At 43.1% G+C, this 27,493-nt stretch overlaps 1 protein-coding gene across 1 annotated transcript in view; it reads right to left on the minus strand.

Moving 5' to 3' along the window:
- The window catches only part of RRM1 (ribonucleotide reductase catalytic subunit M1), a 57,463-nt gene that overhangs the window by 2,996 nt on the left and 26,974 nt on the right, over positions 1 to 27,493 (minus strand). The window contains exons 10-17 of the mRNA XM_056115925.1: positions 25,494 to 25,655; positions 13,771 to 13,850; positions 12,379 to 12,580; positions 8,122 to 8,271; positions 7,188 to 7,409; positions 4,970 to 5,046; positions 1,736 to 1,871; positions 460 to 555 (exon numbers count right to left, since the gene is read on the minus strand). Of these exons, the coding sequence (XP_055971900.1) occupies positions 460 to 555; positions 1,736 to 1,871; positions 4,970 to 5,046; positions 7,188 to 7,409; positions 8,122 to 8,271; positions 12,379 to 12,580; positions 13,771 to 13,850; positions 25,494 to 25,655 (1,125 nt within the window). The remainder of the gene's footprint in view (positions 1 to 459; positions 556 to 1,735; positions 1,872 to 4,969; positions 5,047 to 7,187; positions 7,410 to 8,121; positions 8,272 to 12,378; positions 12,581 to 13,770; positions 13,851 to 25,493; positions 25,656 to 27,493) is intronic.

Below are 27,493 nucleotides of genomic sequence, written 5' to 3' on the forward strand. Positions count from 1 at the left end.
ATTTCAAAAATTTCTGGACTGATTCTAACATGCAAGAGGCTAATAATAGCTGTTTTATATTGGTACACAAATAAGGAGGGAAGGTCTACTAATGTGAAAAGAGTATGGAGAATACTCTCTGCAATTGAAGTAGTGAGAGGGTGGGAAAAGGGCGGGGGGGGGGGGGGGATACCAGGGATGTTGGTGGTGGGGAATGTACACTGGTGGAGGGATGGGTGTTTGATCATTGTGTGATTGTAACCCAAACATGAAAGCTTGTAACTATCTCACAGTGATTCAATAAAATTTTTTTAAAAAGTATATAATACTAGAATAGCACTGCAGAGGTGAAGAGCTGCCTGAGCTTACTCATCTACAGAAACAGCCATTCAGTCTCTCAACTGCCAGGTATTACTAAGAAAGTATTACAATGTCCAACTTAGCACTCAACAAAAAGAATACTTCATTTTCATTCTGTACCTGGATAGAGCCATTGCACGCAATAATCTGGTTTTTCATCTCTTCATTCCACAAGCCCCGCTCAGTAAGATCTTTCAGTAAGTGAGGATTTACAATCTGAATGGAAAATCAGAAAAGATACAATCAAAATGGAAAATAATGACAGGTTCTAAACAGTATCACGGGCCTGTGGATTAAAGAACAATACCAAAAGGGCATTCAACATTAGATTGCTTGGCAAATCCCTTTTTTATTTTTTTTAAGTAAAACTGAACGGACCAGTCTACTTGTAAAGAAGTTATATAACTTTAAACCTTGTCATTATTACAAAAATAGAAACATGGCACTCACAATGTGAAAATAACTAATATTGCTTTAGCTGTGGGAAATTTATTGAGGTTTATTCCCGCCCCCCCCCCACCAGTAAGGTTATACTAAATACTCAAGAGAAATATTAGAGATGCATCTACCTTAAAACGTACAGATCTAGGAGTGCACGGTTGCGAAAGCGGCCACGCAACCTCTCATGATACTCATAAGCAATAAAAAATAAATTAGCATCTTCCTGTGGCAGATGGTGGGAGAATTCAAAATAATGGTAGTGCAAAGGTGTAATGGTGGTGGGATTGGTGTTAAAATATCGACCGTGTGAACAACCTTAATGTGAACAACCTTATGAAAATAAAATTTGAAAATTAAAAAAAAAAACTTACAGAGAAACAAGATATTTAGAAATTCACAAATCACAATTCTTTTTCTTTTGCGTTTTTTTTGTGGGTGGAGGCACACCCAGCAATGCTCAGGGGTTACTCCTGGCTCTGTGCTCAGGAATCATTCCTGGCAGTGGTCAGGGGACTATATGGGATGCCAGGGATTGAACTCGGGTTAGCCACATGCAGGGCAAACACCCTACCTGCTGTACTATGCTCCAGCCCAAATTTTAGTATTTTTAACTGGTTATTCTCAACTCTAGTGGCACACTAAAATTACCTTGGAACCTTAAAAAAATACTAGTCTTCCCCATCAGATTTCCAATTGGTAACAAAGGCTGAGAATCAGTTTTAAATGCTGCTTCATATACACCTTTGAGTATCACCAAATTACACACCAAATTTACAGTATATACATCATCACTATGATTACAGAACAGCTAAACATCATGTAAATTCTAATATTATTTTCATACTGAGCAATCATTCAAAAATCATTAAATGTCTATTATGCTATTATATAAAAGATGAGCTGGAATTTACTCCCAACATGAGCTTTTAAAAAAGTCTGGCTGTCAGCTTCTTACCTGAAATTCTCCTGACAATACTCTTCGAGTATAAATGTTGCTCGTATAAGGTTCAATGGACTCGTTATTTCCCAGAATCTGAGCAGTTGAAGCAGTAGGCATCGGTGCAATAAGCAAACTGTTTCTAACACCGTATCTAAAGAAAAGAGAATTATGAGGTACCAATCCTAACCTCAGGAAAACAACTACTTTAAGTCACTGCATCACTATGATGGCAGATGCTATGGGTAGTACCACAAAATCACTTAACTCAGTATATATACTGACTTTTTTTTTTTAGGTTGTTATTGTTTTGTTTTTTTTTTAATTAGTGAAACACCATGAGGTACAGTTGCAGACTTACAAACTTTCGTGCTTGGGTTTCAGTTATACAATGATCGAGTACTCATCCCTCCACCAGTACCCATTCTCCACCATCCCAGTAGTCCTCCCACGCCCCTCACCCCATCTACCCCCGCCCCGCCCTGCCTTTGTCGCAGGGCATTCCTTTTTTTTCCCCATCTTTTTTTTATTATTAGTGAAACACCATGAGGTACAGTTGTAGATTTACAATTTTTTGTGCTTGGGTTTCGATTATACAATGATCAAATACTCATCCCTCCACCAGTGCCCATTTTCCACCACCATGGATAATATCCCTCCCACCCCCATCCCCCCATCCCCCCCTGCCTCTGTGGCAGGGCAATCCCTTGTGTTCTCTCTCTCCTTTTGGGTGTTGTGGTCTGCAAAAGAGGCATTGAGTGGCAAACATGTTCAGTCCATAGTCTACTTTCGACATGCATCTCCCCTCCTGGGAGGATCCTCCAAACACCCTTTATTTGGTGCTCCCTTCTCTATCTGAGCTGCCCTTTCCCCTAGAATGCCCGGCTGGCCTCTAAGCTATGGAGTAATCCTCCTGGTGCTGATCTCAGCTATTCTTGGGTATTAATCTCATATTTAGTTCCTTTATATCCCCCAGATGAATGCAATCTTTCTATGTCTATCCCTCTCTTTCTGACCCATTTCGCTTAGGAGTACTGCTATTTGTTCAGCCACTGATTAAGCTGATTCAATTGGGCATGAACTCCACATTACTTTTTAAAAAAAAATTTTATCGTATCACCATGAGATAGTTACAAGCTTTGATATTTGAGATTCAGCCATACAATGATGAAACACACATGCCTCCACCAGTACACATTTTCCACCACCAATGTCCCCAGTATCCACCCCCCCACCACCACCACACACACATATCTTAGTCCTCAACCTCCCTCTAAGGCAGACAATTTCCCCAATACTCTCTAATTTTGGGCAATGTGTTTTGCTTGAATTTTCCCACCCCCATTAAAGCCTACTTGCCAGAGGAAGATGCTAGATAATTTATTTTCCGTAGCTCATTTTCAGTATTGTGAGAGCTCATGCAGCCGGGATTGTAAATGTAAATTTCTAGATTGTAAATGGTTGGGTTCCGAAGACATCTCTGTATGGCACTAACCCATTTTGGGATTCAACTGGGAGTCTCTGGGCCAAGGCTGTTGGTGTGCTAAGATAGCACCTAGAGGCAAATTGTGGGCTTGACAGCCAGTCTGCTGGGCAGGCGGGGACTCAGGGAGGGTCAGCCTGGGTACTCTGCTGCCATGTGGCCTGTAGTCCTGGAACCCACATACAAGGGGGTGGGGGGGTGGAGGGGGCTTGCTTGTGGAAGCTCTTGGTCACCAGGATTGGTGCTGGAGTGTTGGGTGACTGCCAGTGCTTCCATGTGTATTGGGAAGTGGGGGGAGGTAGCCCATCCCAATTCTGAGAAAGCCTTGAGATTTTCGTCACAAAACCTGCATACCAGAATTTTCAGCAGACTATATCTTGGTGAGGGCCATCCTGAGACGGTGGAGTGAGGCCAGGGTTATGGCAGCCATTTTGGACTGTGAAAGCAAGTGGCTGCTGGGGGCTCTGCTTGGACAGGCCACCAGGCCAACACACACCCTTCCAATTTAACCCAGTCTGTTCAGCCATGAGCGGGTCTGAGCTTATCTGTTTTTTCTTTCCCCCCACTTTTGGAGTCACACCCTGTGTTGCACAGGAGTTATTCCTGGTTCATGCACTCAGGAATTACTTCTGGCAGTGCTCGGAGGACCGAGATGCTGGGAATCAAACCCAGGTAGGCCGTGTACAAGGCAAATACCCTACCTGCTGTGCTATCGCTCAAGCCCCTATCTGCAGTCTTTGATCTCATTCGAGATTTATCTATGAGTTTCTGAAATAAGGCCAATAAATGAGCTTGTATAGCTGAGCCAGAGGTGGTTTGTGGGTAAGGCTTTTGGCTGTTTAATTTCTTGGTAAACTTGGTCCCAAGTTGTTGGGGTCTGGCCAAAGGCACAGCAGCAATTTGGGGGTATCAGGAAGCCTGAAGGCACCATCAGGATGCTGATGCACTCGCCCTGCTGGTACAGGTTAACTTGTTGGTGGCACCATACCTCCATATACTGACCTTTTAACTGAGCATCTACACATTTAACCTCCACAGTATATTCGAATGGTATAGTTTGGGATAATTTTCACTTTACTTCCTTCCAATGAATGTTTTCCTTTATTTATTAAGATATTTCTTGAGTAATAAAACAATTTCAAGACATATTTTAAAAAGTATTTTAAGTTACTACTTCCATCAGACATTAAACACTGCATTATTAACATTAACGCACTGATGAGTGAGAGCAGATGGAAACAGCTTGTTTCACTATTACCTCCAAAAAATATTCTGACAGCCCTAAAATTTCTTACGCAATTAGTGTGGAAGGTCGACCAATACTCAATTTTTACCTTTTCCTTTCATATTCTTTAACACTAATATTAGGCTCTAAAAGCTCTTATAAAATCCCTAAATTATTATATGATAATCAATTCCAGGTCCAAGGTGGTTAAGCAAAAAAAAATGTGTGAAACACATTTAAAAAGCAAGCATATTTAGAAATGTGAAAAAAGAACTACCTAATCTTTGCCAGTATCTCAAAAAAAAGCTTAACAGTAGTATCAACTATGTGCTGCAATGCTTTCAGTCTCATCACTTTGCAACTTGCTATACATATATTAACCCGTAAAGTATTTCTGCAAAAAATAGTCCCACTGATATTATTTTAGCCCTATTTAAAAGAGGAAAGTTTAGTTTTAGAAGTTAAAATGCCTCACTTCTAAAGAGTGAGGATGAAAATTCAAACCTCCACCCCCTTACTTCAAAGCTATTTTAAATCTCCTTACTTTGCAATCTTCTCCTTGAGAAATTTCCAGTCCCATAAACCTGTGGGAGTAACATTCCACATATCATACTGTAGGATCTGAAGAATAAATAAGCCAGATTTAGGATAACGAACTTACAATTTTAAACTTACAATGACTAAAAAAAAAATCCCCGATTACCTTTCCTCCACATGCCATCTTCTGGCAGAAATGTGTAATGCCAAGTCCAGACACTTTACGGGACAAATTTCCATGTAGTCATACTGACCAGAAGTAAGCTAAGTTTAAGATTAAGGTTTACCTATTCCCTAGATTCTTGCCAAGCTCTCTCAAAAGATTCATATCACTTCTACAACCAGACAATTTTCACGTTCAAGAAAGTCTATTGCTGCGATCTGTTCTCTTATTGTACAGTAAAAGCAACATCCAGCACAGCAGGTAGGGAGTTTGCCTTGCATGCGGCCAACCCGGGTTCGATTCCTCTGCCCCTCTCGGAGAGCCTGGCAAGCTACCAAGAGTATCTCACCCATATGGCAAAGCCTGGCAAGCTACCTGTGATGTATTCGATATGCCAAAAACAATAACAACTCTCACAATTTGTTGTGAGACTTTACTGGTGCCAGCTCAAGCAAATCGATGAACAACGGGAGGACAGTGCTACAGTGCTACCTTTATTTACTCTAGCTAATAAAACACCAACTTTCAAACAACTGTACACTGAGTTTCCTAAATATGAGCAGAAATATAAAAACAATCTGTTATAAGGAAGAGAAGCCTATTAGTAATAATAAAGATGCTGTGGAAGGCAAGCTGCTGAGACAGCTATAGTCCTAGTCCCTAGGTATTCTCATGCATAATCTCCTAAGATGGGCCCTGGGCAGGAAAGCGAGTACAGAAGGGAAGGTGCTTGCCTTGCCTTGCATGTTGTTTCCCACCTTCTGCCCAATTCAATCCCTGACACCACATAGTTTCCCGGGCACCACCAGGGGTCACTCTGTGAATGTGGTAGGGCCAAGAATAGCACATGAGCACCACTGAGTGTGGCCCAAGTACCATTCCCCTGAGACACCAGGCCAAAAGCCAGCATAGATGGAACCTGAATATATGATGGATACCAGTGACGTAATGATAGTGAAGTCTTTATACCTGTAATTAACACGTTGGTATTGGTGTGTACCACTGATGACTCATTTTTGAACTAGTATGGCTGAATTAACACAAATTGCAGCACCAAGATAACATCTTTAGAGTTACAAATCTATTTTGAGCTAAAGAGATTATCCTTGGTGGCCCTGATTTAACAGATCAAAATCCTCAAAGAGCAACTGAACTGAGTCTTCTATTGATTTTAAGGCAACCTACAGCTGTAAGGAAATGAATTTTTCAGGGATCCAAAGCCTCAGGTGAAACAACAGCCTCTTACAGACAGTTGTACAGTAGCTTCATGAGACTCAGAAGCAGACTCAACTACGCCAAGCCTGGCCTGTGGAACTGAGAATGAATGTTATAGTCCTTTTAATTTGGTTAAGTTTAACATTAATAAGCTATTACAGTAGGTAATCTTAGAATAGTTCAGTGATGACGATTATTTCTAAATAAAATAGATTAAAATAGAGTATTTTTACCCAGAATTAGTTGCCTATGGCTAGTGTAACAAATTACTAAAAACAACAGAAATTTATTCTTTCGTGGTTCTGGAAACCAGAAGCCTAAAGTTGGTATTTGGGATGAGTCTACACTCCTCCAGTGGCTTTAAAGAGATTCTGTTCTTGGCCTTTTCCAGCTTCTAGGAGCTCTGATCATTCTGAGACAGTGGCAGCACACCAGCCTCTGCCTCCATGGGTTTGTTTTTTGTTTTCTTTTCTTTTTGGGGGGGAGGGAGGGATGGGAGACCACACAGCAGAGGTTACTCCTGGCTCTGCATTCAGCAATTACTTCTGGTGGGGCTCAGGGCGCGATATGGGGACCTGGGTCAGTGTAAGGCCAATGCCCTACCCATTATACTCTAGACCCCTCTTCTGGGTTTCTTCTCAAGACAACTGTTATAATGAATCCGAGGCTCATGTGGATAACCCAGGAAAATCCCACTTCAAAAATCCTTAAATATATAAGACTCATTTTTTAGACCAAATGAAACAAGCTCCACATGTTTCAGAAACTTGGATGCAAAGATTTCAAGATTAACTTTCTGAGGGTTACCATTCAGTCTACGGTAAGACATTTCATCCATATTACTTACTCCTTTGCTGACTGGAGAGCCCTCGTAGGTTTCGTATGGGCCAAGCTCCTTGGCAAGATCACAGCTGGCATCCAAGGCTCCATAATAAATGGTCTCAAAGATCTGCTTGTTCAATAACTGGGCTTCCGGACTCTCAAAAGGATATCTCATCAGAATAAAAGCATCTGCCAGACCTTGTACCCCAATTCCAATAGGGCGATGGCGTTTATTGGATAAGCTTGCCTTGGTAACAACAGATTTAAAGAGATGTAACTGAACAGAAAAGGTAACATTCTCCACCAAACGACACATGGCCAATCAACTTTCTCCCACTGTTCCAATTGTCACAACTGGCTGCTGGTGTGGTGATGCCTGGCAATAGCAATCACACCCTGTGCTGCTTAGGGGAGCCACATATGGTACAGAGGCAGTGGCACCGGGGAAGCCCAAAGCTTCACACATAGGAGGCATGTAGTCTACTACCTGAGACACATTCTTAGTCCTCACAGAATAAATATTTATCATTGAATGGTAGACATGAATTTCAGTAATTACCAGAAAGTGGAGAAATCCAGCAGTGCTCAGGAGATGGCTTGTGGCAGTGGTGGAGGTACTGGGAATTGAACCCAGGGCCTCACAGATGCAAAGCATGTGAACCATATTCCCAGTACCTAACAATAAACATTTATCATTGCATGGAAGGCCATGAAAGACACACTGCCTCCACCTTGGATTTCAGAAACTATGGGTAAGTGAAGAAATTCAGCGTTGGCTCAGAGGATCACATGTGGTAGTGGACGAAGCACTGGGGATTGAACTCAGGGCCTCACAGACGCAAGGCATGTGCTCAGCCACCTGAACCACATTCTCAGTTCCTGACAATAACAGCACATCATGAGGTTTCCTCCACTTTAGATTCCAATGATTACCAGTAAGTGAGCAAAATTCTTCATACCTCTGGGATAGGGTAGTAATTAATATCAATAATTTTATTCAAGTTTCGGACAATGACTCTGGTGACATCGGCCAACTTCTGAAAGTCATATACGTGTTCTGATGAAACATACATATTCAGGGCTAGGGAAGCCAAGTTACACACTGCAACCTGGAATGCAAATAAAAGGGGTCAAAACCATAGAGTTTTTGTTCCTTCTATCACGATGACACTACCATGTAAGCCTCTAATACTATGATGCTAAAATGTCTTAATTTTACCTTTGAGTTCTTTTTCTTCATTCACTAATTTCCAAATCCCGATAACTTTTCATGTATATGAGCTGTAATATCTCTAATGTAAAGAAGATCAAGAAACTAGAGCACGAGTACAGCAGGTAGGGCATCCCATATGATCCCCCAAGCACCACCAAGAGTGATTCCTGAGAATCACCAGGTGTGACCCAAAGAGACAAAACAAACAAACAAACAAACAAAAACACTACAAGATCCCTGGTGCAAGAGCCTGAGAAATCGCTCGATAGGCTAAGTGTATGCTCTGCATGCTGGAGATCTGGCTCTAATCCCTGGCACCACATGGAATAATCAGTGGAGCCAGGAGTGGGCCTCTGGGCAGAGCTAGGTATGTGTACAGTCACAAAAGCAAAACAAAAATTTCTGAGAAAGGAGCATGCCTGACATGCTTAAAGAATGACAAAGAATTAATAAGGGTGGGCAGAATGAGTAAGGAGAAAGTAATAGCAGATGAGATGAGGGTACCTAGATGTATATAGAACCTTACGGAGTGTTGATGTTATTCTGGATGCAAATTAATGAAGTATCTTAAGTATGCTTCCTGTACCATAGTTAAAAACAAGCAATCTGAGGAAGCTTGACAAAAAGGCTAAGTATCATACAGTTCTTTTTATTCAGAATGCCTACCAATAGGCAAATCCAGAGACAAAAAATAAGCAATTAACTTATTAGTGAGGGAGCAAAGGAAGAGGAAGACAAGGAATGACCGGTAATGGATAGACCCCCCCAAAAATTTCTTTTTGGGTGATAAAATGTTCTCAGAATAAGATATCTGACATGGGAAAGAGAGATAGAATAGAAATTAAGACTCTTGTCTTACATCCCCATCCCTCATCCCCAACTTCAGAACTACATGTGGTCCCGTGAGTACTGCAGGTTTAATTCCTGAGCAGAGTCAGACAGATACAGCCACTGAACACTGCCTAGGATGTCCCACATCCCTGAAAAAGCAGAGATGGGGGCAAAATCTTGTGGATATACCAAAAGCAGTTAACTACCCATATTTTAAAAGGTTAATAATACCTGACAAACGGCCTCTCTGGCTTCTGTTTAGTTGCTGAACAGCCATGATCCCAGAGACTCAGAAAAAAGTCTCGGAACCCAGCGGCTTTTGGCAGAAACACTTCCGGTCTCCGAATTAGGTTTTCAGCCCCAGGCCACCCCAGGTGGGAAAACGTGCCGATCCACCACGTTTTCCCCCTGGCGGCTAGGGGGCCGCCATCTTCCAGAGGCCAATGGACCGACAGGTTTGGGCTCACAGTGAGGAGGCATACAGGGCCTCACGGGATAGGGGTGGGGCCGGCCTTCGCCCCCACCCAAATGAGACCCCCGACTTGCGACCCACGAACGGCATCTCTGGCTCCTGATCAAGTTGCTGAACAGCCATGATCCCAGAGACTCAGAAACAAATCGCGAAAACCAGCGGCTTTTGGCAGAAACGCGTACGGTCTTCTTCGAATTAGGTTTTCGGCCCTGGGCCAGCCAGGTGGGAAAACGTGCCGATCCACTGCCTTCTCCCCCTGGCGGCTAGGGGCCCACCATCTTCCAGAGGCCAGTGGACCAACAGGTTTGGGCCCGCAGTGAGGAGGCGGACGGGGCCTCACGGGATGGGGGTGGGGCTGGCCCTTCCCCCCCCTACCCGAACGAGACCCCGACTTGCCACCCACGAACGGCCTCTCTGGCTCCTGATCGAGTTGCTGAATGGCCATGATCCCAGAGACTCAGAAACAAATCGCGAAAACCAGCGGCTTTTCGCAGAAACGCGTACGGTCTTCGAATTAGGTTTTCGGCCCTGGGCCAGCCAGGTGGGAAAACGTGCTGATCCACCGACTTTTTCCCCCTGGCGGCTAGGGGGCTGCCATCTTCCAGAGGCCAATGAACCGACGTTTGGGCCCGCAGTGAGGAGGCGTACGAGGCCTCATGAGATTGCGGTGGGGCCGGCCCTTCCCCCCCACCCGAACGAGACCCCAACGCGACGCCCACGAACGGCCTTTCTGGCTCCTGATGGAGTTGCTGAAGGGTCATGATCCCAGAGATCAGAAACAAATCTCGGAACCCAGCGGCTTTTCGCAGAAATCCCGCCAGATTTAATTATTAAAATTCCAGAATTCCAAAATCACGCAGCCATTACTGCCTGGCCTGTGAATTAAAACCAGAAGTTTTTAAAAAGGGTTAAAAAAAAAAGTAATACATCACAGATGATATAATCTATTTTGGAGTGTGTGTGTGTGTGTGTGTGGTTTTCTGTGGTTTTTTTTCAAGTTTTTTTTTCTTGGGGGTGGGTGGGAGGAGCACACCTATTAATGCTCAGGGTTTATTAGTCTGGACCCTGCATTCAGGGATGACTCCTGGTAGGTTCAGGGTACCACAGGGGTGCTGGGTGTCAAACCTGGGTCAACTGTGTGAAGGAAACAACCCTATGTACTGTACTATCACACTCTTTATTTCTTTAAAAGGTTATCCAGGTTGAAGAGATAGTACAGGCTTAAGACATTTATCTTGCAAGTGGCTGACCCTGGTTCAATCCTCAACACCCCATATGGTCCCTGGACCCCTGCCAAGAGTGATCCCTGAATAAGCCAGGAATAAGCCCTAGCTGGTATATGCCACTCTCCCACAAATATAAGACTACTTTAGTCTTATTTTTGCAACATAATGTTATCCATGTAATAGTTACTTCAGTATATATCATTTGCCTCCAAATAAATTATAAGTTTTGGGAGGACAAGCTGAGTCACAATCATTTCTATTCCCAGAACACAAGGTGCTCACTTAATTTTGTTGTAGCAAACTACAACCTTAGCTGCATTTTTATTCACTTGAATTTTTCTGACTTTCCATTTGTCATGAATTTTAGGTCCTAAAATTAGGGACCTGCTTCTTTTCCTCATTTCCAGTTTACATCTAGTATCTAAGACAATTAGCATCCAACTGCTGAAACAATCTCCTTAATTTCTAACCTCTTCTTGCACGAAGCCACTCAACATTCCAATACAAAACTATCCTCATCCTGACATTTTGATGCTGTTCTTGCTTCAGAAAACTTCAAAGGACCGTAACCTTTATGGCATGCCAGTTTTTACATCCCCCCACCCCCCGACCTCTTCATATACACAGTCCAAATGCATATGCTCCATTAAGACCAACTTAGTTAACATTCTCTATTCTCCCTAGAAAGAGTCTGTCCTACAAGCTTTATTTCCCCAAACTGAAAGCTTTTCATTTAGGAATAAAATTTGAGGGTTGGAGGGTGGGGTAGAGGTATCACTCCCGACAGTGCTCAGGAGCTATTTATTCCTTGTTCTGTGCTCAGGGGTCACACGAAGCAGTGGTCAGGGGATTTTATGAGATACTATAGATTGAACCAGGTCAATTTTATGCCTTTAGCCCCCATACGATCACTCTTGCTATAGGAAGACAATTACTTTTTAAAAAAAAGAAAAAGAAAAAAAAAACTTTAAGGGACTGGAAACACAGTATAGGAGGTTCAATCCAGATGGCCCCCTGAATACTGCCAGGTCACTCCTGGGCAGAGTCAGGAATAGCCCCTGAGCACCTCTAGCTTTGGCCCCCAGCCCCCCCAACACCCTTAAATCTATGTCCCATTTCTAGTCTTAAATTTGTGAACTAAAGATGATATTAGAATCTTTTCTCACAATTGACTGAATGTGTTTATATTATGTATGCGCTTACATTAAGGTAATGAAAATTCTGACGTATTTTTATATTTGTCTAACCATGATAAATATATACTGCTTCTTCTCAAGTAAAAAATTATTCATAGTTTATGTAAGGAGAAGTTGGTAGTCTTTTCTTCATGGCTCCCTTCCCTCTTAAACCCTATTTTAGCATTTTTTCTTACAAAAATCTGTTTATATATTTCAAGTGACATTGAGCTAGGAATAATTCACTCTGTAATTTCTCTTCCCCTTTCAGAATTCCAGGCATAAGCTTTCCTACTCACTTCATCTTTGCTGGTGTATTCTACTACTTCTGTGCACAGGTTGCTGCATTTGATGGTCCCCAGGTTCTGCTGGTTACTCTTCCGATTGCAGGAATCTTTGTAGAGCATGTAGGGGGTACCTGTTTCTGTCTGAGATTCAATGATGGCATACCAAAGCTGCTGAGCTTTCACAACTTTGCGGACACGACCCTCTTTCTCATACCTAAAACACAAATGTAGATATTATTCTAAGATTATCGAAGAAAACCTTTATGTTGGGGCAATGAGAAATAGTACAGCAAGCAGGGCACTTGCCATGCACACAACTGACTGGGTTCTATCCCTGGCATCACATATGGCTAGTCTAAGCACAGTCAGTTTTGGGGACCAAAAACCAAAATCAAAACAAAACAAACTTATGTTAAACAACTTAAAAAGATATTAAATATAACTTATGAGAACTCCTAAATGTTTTGCAAAGTTTTGCTAAGGATGGTATTCATTTTACTCTGGCTAAAGCCACAGAGGAAACTCAGGCAGAAAGAGGCATTTTCAAATATAACACAAATTTCTCTAAATCAATTAATACCTTAAAAGAAACCAAATTTAAGGTTGTCAGATCTCCTATGATAATGCTGGATGTTCAACCAACTACTGACAAATGTAGACTACTGATTCATATGCATGGTATTAAAGCATAACTTAATCAAATTCATTATATAACAAAGTAAAATGATACTGTTGCCTTGTTTATTTTTGGTTTTGGAGTCACACCCAGTAGTGCTCAGGTCTTACTCATGGCTCTGTGCTCAGGGATCACTCCTGGCAGGTTGGCAGACCATGTGGGATGCTAGGGATCAAACCTGGATCGGCCACATGTAAGGTAAGTGTCCTACTTGCTATACTACCTCTCTAGCCCCTGCCATCAAATAAAACAGCCCAACACCAATTCAAATATCCCTAAGTGATTCCCACCCTTTACTTTTTTTTTCTTTTCTTTTCTTTGGGGGGTGGGGTGGGGTAGTAAGATGGGGGAAGTGGCATTTAGGGCTAACTCCTGGCTCTGCATTCAGGAGAGCTTGGGGAACCATTGTAGTGCAAGCAGCATGCAAGACAAAGGCCCTATGTGGTGTACTATCACTCTGGCCCTTTCTTTTCTTTTCAATCCCAAGGAAGGGAGGGAGGAAGGAGGGAGAGAAAGACAGACACAGAGAATGACTTTTGTTGGAGATTCAGAAAATACACCTGACGAAAATATAATTAACCACATTTTATTCTAGACGCTCCTGAAGATAGCTAGAAACTAGCTAACTGATGTAGTTTTTAATTCTGGAACTCCAAGAGAAATATGTAGTTCAAACCTTATTTTTACAAGGTAAACAAAAACCCCCTTACTTTCGTGTTTTTTCATACCTTTCATATAGCTTCTCAAATTCTTCTCCCCAAACCTCATCCAGACCAGGACACTCATTCGGACACATCAAAGACCAGTCCTACAAAGAGAAGAGTACCATCCACAAGAAACTTCAAATATCAACCATAAAAAAATCTGTAAGGCACATTGCAAAGACAGTAGCTTCCATAGATTCTCTTAGAAATTTCCTATACAATTATATTGGGCTCAGGCCTAAAGATTTACTTCTGCCTATTTGTAAGATGACCATTCAAGCATTTAGAGCAAATAGAACCTACTTAAGAAAACAAAAGTGAGGGTTGGAGCAATAGCACAGCGGGTAGGACGTTTGCCTTGCACGTGGCCAACCGGGGTTTGATTCCCAGCATCCCATGTGATCCCCTGAGCACCGCCAGGGATAATTCCTGAGTGCAGAGCCAGGGGTAACCCCTGTGCATCGCCAGGTATGACCCAAAAAGAAAAAAAAAGTAAAAGGGAGCGGGAGCAATAATATAGTAGGGTAGGGCTCTTGCCTTGCACATGGCTGACCTGGGTTCAATCCCATACAGTCCTCTGAGCACCACCAGGAGTAACTCCTGAATGCAGAGTCAGAGCCAGGAGTAATTCCTGAGTATCACAGGATGTAGCCAAAATACACACACACACACACACACACACCCCTATAATGGAGAACATCAGCTCCAGAAATCTGGAGCCCTGGCTGTGCACGGGCTGGGTTTTCAAGGATGGACCTGCAAGGGACCAGCAGCCCAGGCGGTCACCACTGCCATCAGGACTTGAGACACAAGGACCCAATTTCTCCTAATCCTGGTAAGAGGCCTGGTGGGTGTGGCATCCAGAGCCACAGCCATTATTGTAACAGCATTGAGTTAATCTCCCCCACCATATTTCATCACTGTATCACTGTCACTGTCATCCCGTTGTTCATCGATTTGCTCAAGCGGGCACCAGTAATGTCTCCATTCGTCCTAGCCCTGAGATTTTAGCAGTCTCTCTTTACTTGTCCTTCCCAATGGTGCTGCGTTCGAGGCTCTTTCAGGGTCAGGGAAATGAGACCTGTTATTGTTATTGTTTTTGACATATTGAATACACCATGGGGAGCTTGCCAGGCTGCCGTGCGGGCAGGATACTCGTTTGCTTGCCAGGTTGTCTGAGAGGAAGAACTAGACTATAAGCTGCACATTTCCAGGAGCTTTGTTTTATAGTCTCTGGATCTTGGCAGTTGATGGGATTGCATGGTGCTGGGGGCAGTTTGTGGGTGTGACTGCCTAGCTACTGGAAAATGGGGGAACTGGGTGGAGGAGGCCCAGTTCCGATCTGAGCAGGTTTGGAGATCTCAGTCCCACACCCCGCACACCTGGGTTACTCTGCCGGTTCCCTCATGTGTGAAGCTCGTACGAGCGAGCGGAGAGTGGCCTTGAGCATGGCTATGGCTAGGTTCTGGAGGTCTTTGGCTGCCGGGGCTCTGCTTGGGGCAGGGAGGGAAATTCAATCCGCCCCCCTCCGAGGGGCCCCAGTGAAGACAGTCAGGCACGGGGACAGGCACCATACCCCTTAAGAACTATAAATTAGCCTCTTAAATGAAATTTCCACTAGGGCAGCCTGATCACCAAAAACACATTAGGCCAATAATTCATTAGCCCCTACTTCAATTAATATTACACCAAAAATACAATGGTAAGGGTGAGCATGAAAGTCGAAACTGCACAATGTCACAATGTAAAGCAATGCAGAAACCCACCATGCTTAGTCAGTGAAGAAGCTAGCCCAGATCACCCAACCAGTTCCTCTGACAAGGAATTTAGAAGGTAGCTATTAAGGATGCATAGGGAGCTAAAAGAAACAATGGAACACACTGCGAATACAAGACAAGAGGACTTGAGAGCCGAAATGAGGAAAATGCAAACAAAATTAAGAACAGAAATGACATCTGAAAAACCTGGTAGGTGAAATGAAAAACTCAGCGGGAAGCCTCAGCAGCAAAGTAACAGCTGCTGAGGACAGAATCAGTGAGCTCCAAGATGAGGTGCAGAGAATCTCCAGACAACAGAAAATGGAAAAGAACCTCAAGATTAACCAACAGGTATCAAGAGAAAATTGGGGTGAAGCCAAGAGGAATAACTTAAGAATCACTGGAGTCCCAGAGAGATAGAAGAAAACCCTGATGAAGAAGAAACTGTCAAGGATATAATTGCTGAGACATTCCCAGAGCTGAAGAGCGCATGCACACAGATTCAGGAGGTTCTCAGGGTACCAGCTAAAAGAAACCCAAATAAAAATCACTTAATCACTTAACTTCCCGTTAATCGTCGATTTGCTCGAGCGGGCACCAGTAACGTCTCCATTTGTCCCTGTCGCGTGCTAGTGTAGTCCAATGGCGTCTGTTCCTTCTAGGAACACGAAGAGCCTCAAACCGATCATTCATGATCTTGATGAAGAAGTCTGACCATCTGGTAGGTGGGCGGCTACATGGTCTTTTGACATCCCATGGAATCCAGTTGGTAACAGCACTAGTCCAGCGGTTGTCTTTAAATCTCATTACGTGACCAGCCCATCTGATTTTTGACACCTTGGCAAACGAGACAGCGTCCCTCATTCTTGATTGTCAACGGATGTTGGAACTCCGGATTCTTTCTCTCATTTGAGTGAAACGTGATATTCCAAGCATAGCTCTTTCTATTCTTCTTTGGGAGACCTGAATAGCTTCTCATCCTGTTTGCGTAGGGCCCAGGTCTCTGAGGCATATGTTAATGCAGGAAGAACAGTGGAATCAAAGAGATGTGCCCGGAGCCGGAGGTTCTTCGTCCTCTTAGCTATTTCTTCGACGTTCTTGAAGGCGTTCCAAGCCGCTCTCTTCCTCCTGCGCAGCTCAGGTGCCAGGTCATTTGTCATGTTGACTTCTCGACCTAGGTACACATAGCTGTTGCATTCGGAGATGGTCGTTCTGTTGAGAGTGAATGGGGCGTCAGAAACGAGACTGTTTCTCATAAACATTGTCTTCGTAAGATTCAGCTGTAGTCCGACCTTTCCACACTCACGGTCAAAGTCGACCAGCATTTGTGCCGCTTGGCTGATGTTTGGTGTTATTAAAACAATGTCATCAGCAAAGCTGAAGTGGTGTAGTTGCCGACCATCTATCTTCACTCCCATTCCTTCCCATTCCAGTCGTCGCATGATGTTCTCGAGGGTGGCACTGAAGAGTTTCGATGAAATGGTATCACCCTGCCGAACCCCTCTCTTGATATCGATGATTACTTCTTTGTAGAATGCTGAGATCCTGGTAGTGAATCCGCAATACAGCTCACGGAGGATCTTGATGTATTGGACTTGAATGCCATGATTGGCTAGGGCTTCAATGAACGCTTCCGTCTCAACAGAATCAAAGGCCTTTTTTAAATCAATGAACGTTAGACAGAGAGGCATCTTGAACTCCCGAGAAACCTCAATGAGCTTGGTTATCGTGTGGATATGGTCGATGGTGCTGAATCCTTTGCGGAACCCGGCTTGCTCGCATGGTTTTCCTTCATCTAGTGTTCTGCCAATCCTATTTAGGATGACTCGAGTGAACAACTTGTAGATGACAGACAATAGGCAGATTGGGTGATAGTTGCCAATGTCATGGATGTCTCCCTTCTTGAACAGTAGTACGGCCCTGCTGGTTTTCCATTGGGACAGAACCTTGCATTCAGACAGGTAGCGTGTGAAGAGCCGAGCCAGTGTATTGATGAGTACTGACGGCAGGTTCTTCAGGTGTTCAGGTCTGACCTTGTCTGGACCAGGTGCTGTTCGTTTCTTTACTGACGAAATGGCGTGTCGGATTTCGGAAGGGAGAACATTGGGAACGACATATCCATCCTGTGGAATTTGTTATGTTGGCAAGTGGACATGGCTATCGAAGAGATTTGAGTAGAAGTCATGGATAATCTTCTCCATTGCCGTTCTGGAGGATGTGATAGATCCATCAGGACGTCGGAGGGCAGTCATCTTGGTCTTGTAGTTGGCAAAGGACAGGCGGGCGTTATGAATACTTTTCCCGGCTTCTGCCGCTTCTACCAGCACTTCTGCACTTCTCTCTTTGAGGTCTTCCTTGATCGCATCTCTGCACTGCTTTGCGAGCTCGGACGTTAGCTTGCGGTTGCCTGAGGCATGTGCCAAACCACATTGGCGAATAAGCTCAAGAGTTTTCGAAGACAGGCGTTTTTTTGTGGCTATCTCTTTCTTGGCGTTCCTCGCACAATCATGGAGATGCTGAACCAGTTGATCGTATTCCTCATCAATGTTGTCAACAATGGCATCTTCCCATGTTGCCACAATAGTGCCAAAGAGCTCCCAGTTGGTGGTCATTCTGGGAGTTCTCTTTTTAAACTTTGCAGCCCTTTCTCCCCGCTCTGTGAAGTAGAATTTTGCACAAAGGAGACGGTGGTCCGATCCCATTCGGAATTTTGGGACAACAGCGACATCGGTTAGGCAAAACCGTCATTGAATATGATGTGGTCTATTTCATTGTGAAATCGTCCACCAGGAGACTCCCATGTCCAACGTTTAGATTCTGCCTTCTGGAACTGTGAGTTACCATGGATGGTCTTGGTTGACATGATGAACTCAAACAGTCTCTCACCCTGTTCGTTCCATTCTAGGCCATGGGTCCCGATGTGAATAAAAATACTCCAAGACAAATCCTTATCAAAATGACAGAAACCAAAGACAGAGATAAAATTCTGAAAGAAGCAGGATCAAAGAAAGAAACTGCTTATAAAGGAGCAAATCCTTAAGATTTATAGCAGACTCATTCATATCAGAAGGAACTATACAGCTTCACAAACAACTCACGAACTTCAGACTCAAAACCATGGTTATAAGAAAAACTAAACGGGATACTGACAACAGGATACTGATGACAAGCCCCTCAAATACATCAAACTTCAGCAGAAAGATGGAATAAAACCCCATAACAATAATCTCTCTCAATGCCAATGGGCTAAAAGCACCAATTAAAAGACACAGAGTGGCAGGATGGACCAGAAAATTGAACCCAACATTCTGTGGCCTACAAGAAACACATCTGAACAGTCATAGCAAACAGACTCAAACTCAAAGACTGGAAAACAATTCTACAGGCAAACAACTCCCTCAAAAAAGCTGGAGTGGCCTTACTGGTAACAAATCACATTGTTTTCAGACCGAAGAAGGACACAAGAGACAGTGAAGGTCATTTTTTAATGATCAAGGGATCTGTACATCAGGAAGAACCCACACTCCTAGATGTAAAGGTAAAGGTAAAGGCCCTCCCGTTGATCGTCGATTTGCTCGAGCGGGCCCAGTAACGTCTCCATTGGAGACTTTGTTGTTACTGTGTCTGGCATATCGAATACTCTCGGTAGCTTGCCGGGCTCTCCGAGAGGGGCGGAGGAATTGAACTCGGGTCGGCCATGTTGGCCGCTTGTAAGGCGAACGCCCTACCCGCTGTGCTACTCCTAGATGTATATGCACCAAATAAGGGACTCACAAAATAGTTAAAACAACTTCTCATCAACTTGAAGAAAGACATCGATGCAACACAATACTAGTTGGAGATTTCAACACCACTTTATCACCTCTTGATAGATCAACCAGACTCAAGCTCAGCAAGGACATACTTTATCTGAGGGAAGAAATGGAAGAAAGGGGGTCAGTAGATATCTATCTATCTATCTATCTATCTATCTATCTATCTATCTATTTACCTATATAGAGAGATAACACTTCATCCCCCAAAAGCAGGATACACATTCTTCTCAAGTGCACATGGAACATTTTCCAAGACAGATAACATGCTGGGCCACAAAACATGCCTCCATAAAGTTAGGAAAATAAAGACTGCATCAATGATATTTTTGGATCACGATGCACTAAAAATAGAAGTGAATCACACACACAAACAGAAAACCAAATCAAACAAATGAACAACCAGTGGCTCAGAAAGGAAATCAAAGAGGAAATCAAAAGATTCCTGGAAACAAATGAGAATGAAGACAAGAGTTACCAGAATTTATGGGCACAGCAAAAGCTATGTTAAAAGGAAAGTTTAAACCTCTAAAAGCCATTCTTCAAGAAGAAAAAGCAAGCCCACATAAGTAACCTAACCTCACAGCTTAAGATCTTGAAAAAGGAGTCTAACCAAGGAAGGAGGAAGGAAATAATAAAATGTAAGAGCAGAAATTAATGAGATGGAAGCCCAAAAAATAATCCGAAAGATCAATGACACAAAAGCTGGTTCTTCGAGGAAAATAAACAAGACCAATAAACCTCTAGCAAAGACTCACAAAGGAAAAGACTTCTAATAAACAGAATTAGACATGAAAAGGGGGACGTAACAGAGATGACAGAAATTCAAAGGATCATCAGAGATTACTTTGAGAATCTTCATGCCATGAAACAAGAAATCTTCAAGGAAATGGATAAATTCCTGAATTCCTATATATAGCCTCTCAAGGCTGAACAAAGAGGACTTGGAGTACCTGAATAAACCTATTACTATCAAGGAAATTGAAATGGTAATAAAGTCTCCCCCAAAACAAAAGGCCTAACCCAGATGGATTCACTAGTGAATTCTGCCAAATCTTAAAGAGGACTTACTCCCAATCCTTTTCAAGCTTTTCCAGGAAATTGAAGAATCAGAAACACTTTCAGTTTATATAAGGAAAATATCACTCTGATTACCAAAAGCAGATAGAGACACCACAAAGAAAGATAATTACAGGCCAATATCCCTGATGAACACAGATGCAAAGATCCTCAACAAAATCCTAGCAAACAGAATCCAATGACTCATCAAAGAGATCATACACCATGACCAAACAGGATTCATCCTGGGGATGCAAGGATGGGTTAACACAAGTCAATCAGCATAATACAACATATCAATAAAAGATAAAAACCATATAATCGTATCAATAGATGCAGAGAAAGCCCTTGACAGGATCCAGCACCCGTTCATGATAAAAACACTCGACAGGGGCTGGAGCAATAGCACAGCGGGTAGAGTGTTTTCCTTGCACATGGCCGACCCGGGTTCGATTCCCTGATCCCATATGGTCCCCCGAGCACCGCCAGGAGTGATTCTTGAGTGCAAAGCCAGGAGTAACCCCTGAGCATCACTGGGTGTGACCCAAAAAGCAAAAAAAAAAAAAAATAATAATAATAATAACACTCAACAAAATGGGAATTGAAGCAGTTTTTCTCAATATAGTCAAAGCCATCTACCACAAGTCCACAGCCGGCATTACTCTCAATGGGGAGAAACTAAAAGCCTTCCCTCTAAAATCAGGGACAAGACAAGGTTGCCCACTCTTGCCATTTCTATTCAACATAGTACTGAAAGTTCTTGCCATAGCAGTTAGGCAGGAAAAAAATATCAATGGCATCCAAATAGGAAAGGAAGAGGTCAAACTATCACTATTTGTGAATGACATGATACTGATACTATAGTTAGAAAATCCTAAAGACTCTATTTAAAAAAAGCTCCTAGAAACATTAGATTTGTTAAGTAAAATGGCAGTCTACAAAATCAACACCCAAAAGTCCATGGCTTTCCTACGTACAAAAAATAAAAAAGAAGGAAATATTAAAATTACAATCCAGTTCAAAATAGCACCTCAGAAAATCAAGTACCTGGGAATGAGCTTAACTAAAGAGGTCATGGTCCTCCCGTTGTTCATCGATTTGCTCGAGCGGGCCCAGTAACGTCTCCATCATGAGACTTGTTACTGTGTTTGGCACATCGAATACGTCACGGGTAGCTTGCCAGGCTCTGCCACTCGGGCGAGATACTCTCGGTAGCTTGCCGGGCTCTCCAAGAGGGGGCGGAGGAATCGAACTCGAGTCGGCCATGTTGGCCGCTTGTAAGGCAAACGCCCTACAGCTGTGCTATTGCTCCAGCCCCAACTAAAGAGGTGAAGGACCTATACAAAGAAAATTTCAAAACACTACTTCATGAAATAAAAGAGGACACTAGGAAATGGAGACACATACTCTGCTCATGGGTCAGGAGCATTAACATTGTCAAAATGGCAATACTCCCCAAAGCATTATTTAGATTCAGCGTGGTCCCTATGGGCTAGAGCGATAGCACAGTGAGTAAGGCATTTGCCTTGCAGGCCGCCAACATGGCTGACCCGAGTTCAATTCTTCCACCCCTCTGGGAGAGCCCGCAAGCTACCGAGAGTATCTCGCCCACATGGCAAAGCCTGGCAAGTTCCTCGTGACGTATTTGATATGCCAAACACAGTAACAAGTCTCACAATGTTACTGGGTCTGCTCGAGCAAATCGATGAACAATGGGAAGACAGTGACAGTGGTCCCTATAAGGATATCTATGGCATTCTTCAAAAAATAGACAAAACACTTCTAAAATTCATATGGAACAATAAGGCCCCAGCGAATAGCTAAAGCAATCCTTGGGAAAAAGAAGATGGGTGACATCATCTCCCCCAACTTCAAACTGTACTACAAAGCACTAGTAGTTAAAAGAGCCTGGTTTTAGAATAGAAACAGACCTAAATGGAACAGAGTTAAATATTCGGTCACAGACTCTCAAATATATGACCCATAGTATTTGATAAAGGAGCAGGAAATATGAAGTGGAGCAAGGAAAGCTTCTTCAACAAATGGTGCTGAGAAAACTGGACAGTTACTTGCAAAAAAATGAACTCAGACCTCTGACAACGCCAGGCACAAAAGTCAGATCAAAGTGGATTAAAGGCCTCAATATCAGACATGAATCCATAAGGTACATGGAGGAAAATGTAGGCAGAACCCTCCAAGACATTGAAGCTAAAGGCATCTTTAAGGATAAAACACCACTGACCAAGTAAGTGGAAACAAACATAAACAAATGTGACTACACTAAACTAAGAAGCTTCTGTACCTCAAAAGAAACACTGACCAAAATACAGAGAGCCCACTGAATGGGAAAAATTATTTACCTAATACCCATCAGACAAAGCATTAACATCCAGGATATACAAGACATTAGTAAAACTGTACAAGAAATAACCCTCCAATCCCAACAAAAAATGAGAAGAAATTAACAGAATCTTCCTCAAAAAAGAACTACAAATAGCCAAAAGGCACATGAAAAAGGCTACATCACTAATCATCAGGGAGATGCAAATCAAAACAACAAAGAGATATCATCTTATACCATACAGACTGGCACACATCAAAAATAACAAGAACAACCAGTGCTGGCGCAGATGTGGGGCAGAAGGCACGCTCTTTCATTGTTGGTGGGAATGCCAACTGGTCCAGTTTTTTTGGGAAAACAATATGGGCATTCATCAAAAAACTAGAAATTGAGCTTCCATATGACCCAGTAATAACACTTTTGGGAAAATTTCCCAGGGGTGCAAAAAAGAACAGTAGAAATGACATCTGTACCTCTATGTTCATTGCAGCACTGTTCACAATAGCTAAAATCTGAAACAACCCGAGTGTCCGAGAACAGATGACTGGTTAAAGAAACTTTGGTACATCTACACAATGGAATACTATGCAGCTGTTAGAAAAGATGAAGTCATGAAATTTGCTTATAAGTGGATGGCCATGGAAAGTATCACACTAACTGAAATGAGTCAGAGAGGGACAGACATAGAATGACTATACTCATTTGTGAAATATAAAATATTAATATTTTATAAATAAACAATAAAAGACTAACATCCAAGGACAGTAGAATCAAGGGCCAGGGAGACTGCACAAGTGGAAACCTCCCTCATGAGTTGTGGGAGATGGCAACTGGGATAGAGACGGGATCGCTTAGTCAATGATGGTTGGAAGGATTGCTCCAAATGAGAGATGTGTGCTGAAAGTAGATAAAGGACCGAACATGACAGCCTCTTAGTATCTGTATTGCGAAACATAATGCCGCACACCCCAGATGGAGCAGGTGCAGTCTCCCTGCCTACTCCGGATGGAATCCTGGCAACCAAGAGCTTCCACAAGCAAGGCTCCGGTATATGGGTTCCAGGATTAAGTCTCCATGTTGCATGGCGGCAGCGGCGCCAGACTGTCTCTCCCTGGTTCCCTGCCCACTCATTGGCTTAGCTGCCAGCCCACAATGTGGCTCCAGGTGTCACCTTAGCACACCAACAGCGCTGGTCCAGAGACACAACAGTGAGTTCCCAGAAGAAACCACAGAGCCGGAGATCTCTCCGGGCCCCATGCCAAGTCAATTTCACCAGGACACCTCAGATGGAGCAGGTGCAGTCTCCTGACCTACTCCAGATGGAATCCCAAGAGCTTCCACAAGCAGGGCCCTGGTATACGTGTTCCAGGATTAAATCTCCATGCCGCATGGCAGCAGAGGTGCCGGCTGTCCCTCCCTGGCTCCCCGGCCTCTCAGTGGCCTGGCTGCCACACCTACAATGTGCCTCTGGGCACCATTTTAGTGCAACAACAGCCCTGGTCCAGAGACGTCCAACTGACTCCCAATGTGTATTAGTGCCCTACAGAAATGTCTCTGAAACCTAACCATTCACAATCTAGGATTCAGAAGCGCTGTGGCACCCAAGATATTCAAAATGAGCAATGGACAATAAATGATCTAGCATCTGCCCCTGGCAGGTAGGCTTGAATGGTGGTAGGAAAATTCGAGCAAAACATAATGCCCAAAAGTAAAGTGACCACGGCTTGGAGGCCAGCCGCACACACTAGAGGAAAAGGCAGCTCAGATAGAGAAGGGAGCACCAAATAAAGGGTGTTGGGAGGATCCTCCCAGGATGGGAGATGCATGCTGAAAGTAGACTATAGACCAAACATGATTTGCCACTCAATGTCTCTTTTGCAAACCACAGCAACCCAAAAGGAGAGAACAAAAGGGAATGCCCTGCCACAGAGGCAGGGTGGGATGGGGAGGATGGGAGGTGGGAGGGGTACTGGGATCAGTGGTGGTGGAAAATGGGCACTGTGGAGGGATGGGTACTCGATCATTGTATAACTGAAACCCAAGCACAAAAATTTGTAAGTCTATGACTGTACCTCATGGTGTTTCACTAATAAAAATTGTAAGTCTAGAACTGTACCTCAAAGAGTTTCACTAATAAAATTAAAAAAAAAAAAGTTGAGGGTGAGTATTGAGGAAACTGCCTGCCATGGAGGCAGGGTAAGGACTGGGATGGTAGAGGAGGGGGGAGATAGACTGTGGACACCAGGGGTTGTGCACTGGTGGAGGGATGGGTGTTCGATCATTGAATGGCTGGATCTTGAACATAAAAGCTTTGTAACTGTATCTCACAGTGATTCAATAAAAAAAAAAAAAGTAATGTGGAATTCATGCTCAATTCAATCAGCTTAATCAATGGCTGAATAAATAGCAGTACTCCTACATTAAATTAAAAAAAAAAAAACCATGATGCCCAAAGAAAAGAGTAAGAAGTAAACTGTCTGTCATAGAGGCAGGGAGTGGGAGGGGGTGGGGGTGGGGGTAGCAGGAGAGATACTGGGGACATTGGTGGTAGAAAATGCACACTGGTGGAGTGATGAGTGTTCAATCATTGCATGACTGAATGACTGAAACTCAATCATGAAAGCTTTGTAACTATCTCAACAGTGATTCAAACAACAACAAACCCAACTCCAATTGCTTAGAATTTCAAATAACACATAGGTGTTCACATGCACGATTTAAGAAAAAAAAAAAATCTTACATAAATCAAGTTTATCAGAAATAAGTACTATCTCTTACCTGATTAGTCTCTACTCGTTTCATGAAAAGATCTGGAATCCACAGGGCAAAGAAAAGGTCCCGAGCACGCTGTTCTTCCTTTCCTGTGTTCTTCTTCAAATCAAGGAACTCAAAGATGTCCAAATGCCAAGGTTCCAGGTAAATAGCAAATGCTCCAGGTCGCTAATGTCAATTAAGTCATAATGGTGGTGGGGGGGACGGGACGACAGGGGGGGAGGGTTTCCAAAGCCTTTTTAATCATCTTTCAATCTCCAAATTAATTAAATGAGAAAACAACAGTACCATAAAAATAAAATAGCAGTATCTTTCTTACAAAGAATTACACAAAGCTACTGACATTATAAAAATATGAAATACAAAAGATTGAGTAACTTTATCCAGTACATGTGTAGTGCGTGTGTATGTGTGTGTGTGTGTGTGTGTGTGTGTGTGTGTGTGTACACGTAAAGCCTAAAGAAAATCACCTTTACCAATAATACATTATGCTCTTATTTAAGGTCAGAAAAGATTGATATGGGGACGGAGAGATAGTACAGCAAGTAGGGTGCTTGCCTTGCACCATACGACCTACAAGGATTGATCCCCAGCATCCCATATGGTCGCCCAGGCATGGCTAAGAGTAATTTCTGAGTACAGAGCCAGGAGTAAACCCTGAGCATCACTGGGTATGGCCCCCCAACAAACAAAAACAAACCCCCCAAAAGGCAGATATGCCTTATAAAGTTCCCCATAGAATTGTTTTTGGCAGGGGGAGGAGACCCACACTCAACAGTGTGTGGGATGAGATATTTGGTGCCAGAGATCAAACCTGAGTCGGAAGGAAGGAAGGAAGGAAGGAAGGAAGGAAGGAAGGAGGGAAGGAGGGAGGGAGGGAGGGAGGGAGGGAGGGAGGGAGGAAGGAAGGAAGGAAGGAAGGAAGGAAGGAAGGAAGGAAGGGACAGACTGGAAACTAGGGGAAAAGAATAGAAAACTAGGTGATTAGCAAGCCTAAGTTGTAAACTATCAATACAAGTAAACAAACTTCAAGTTTTATTTTGCCCTCTGTAAATTAGTTTTGCTTCCCACCATCCCCCTCCTCTTTCTGTTTTTTTTTTTTTTTTTTTTTTGCTATACCCAGCAGTGCTCAGGGAGCCATATCAGGTTCCAGAGACTATTAGGACCTGGGTTGGCTCTTCATGCAAGGCAAGAATCCTACCGACTATACTATCTCTGGTCCCAAAATAGCTTTGCTTTCGAAAAAGGAAAACCCAGAACAGGGTGGGAAAGACAGTACAGTGGGTAAGGTGATTGCTATGCATGCAGCCAATCTAGGTGTAATCGCTGGCATCCCATATGGTCCCCCAGGCACTGCCAAGAGCAATTTCTCAATGCAGAGCCAGGAGTAACCCTGAACAACACTGGATATGGTCCAAAATAAGAACCCAGAACACATACTACAACCCCCTTTTCAATTTAGATACATAGTTTAGGAAAAATGAGGGGAGAGGGCAATACCCAGAGGTGCTAAGGGTCTATAACCATGCTGGGATAAGTATCAAACACTGCCACCACACAGACAAATGAATAAATTTCAGGACACATGTAAAGCATATACTCCAGCCCACTAAGACATCTCTCCAGCCCAATTTTTCGCCAATAAACTGTCATTAAAGAAGATAACTAGATAGTTTCCTAGAAACATGTGTAAAGTAAGTATAGGTAGAAATGAAGGCGATTAATACAAAGATGAGTAAGAAATCTTGGAATAACAGAAATGTTGTCTTGAGTGACATGATAATATAAGTGTATAAATCTGTCAAAACCCATCAAACTAAATACCTAAAGTATGTGTAATTTAAATTATACCTCATCAAATTGATTTTTTGGGGGGAGGGGGCAGCATGAGCTATAAATTTGACACATGCAAGGCAAGTGTTCTTCTGCTGTGCCATATCCCAAGTGCAAATCTGACTTTGAAAGATGGAGTGAGGAGCAAAAGAGAAAAATATACAACAAACTAT

This window comes from Sorex fumeus, unplaced genomic scaffold (genome assembly GCF_029834395.1).
Source record: "Sorex fumeus unplaced genomic scaffold, SorFum_2.1 ptg000030l, whole genome shotgun sequence".
Taxonomy (NCBI): domain Eukaryota; kingdom Metazoa; phylum Chordata; class Mammalia; order Eulipotyphla; family Soricidae; genus Sorex; species Sorex fumeus.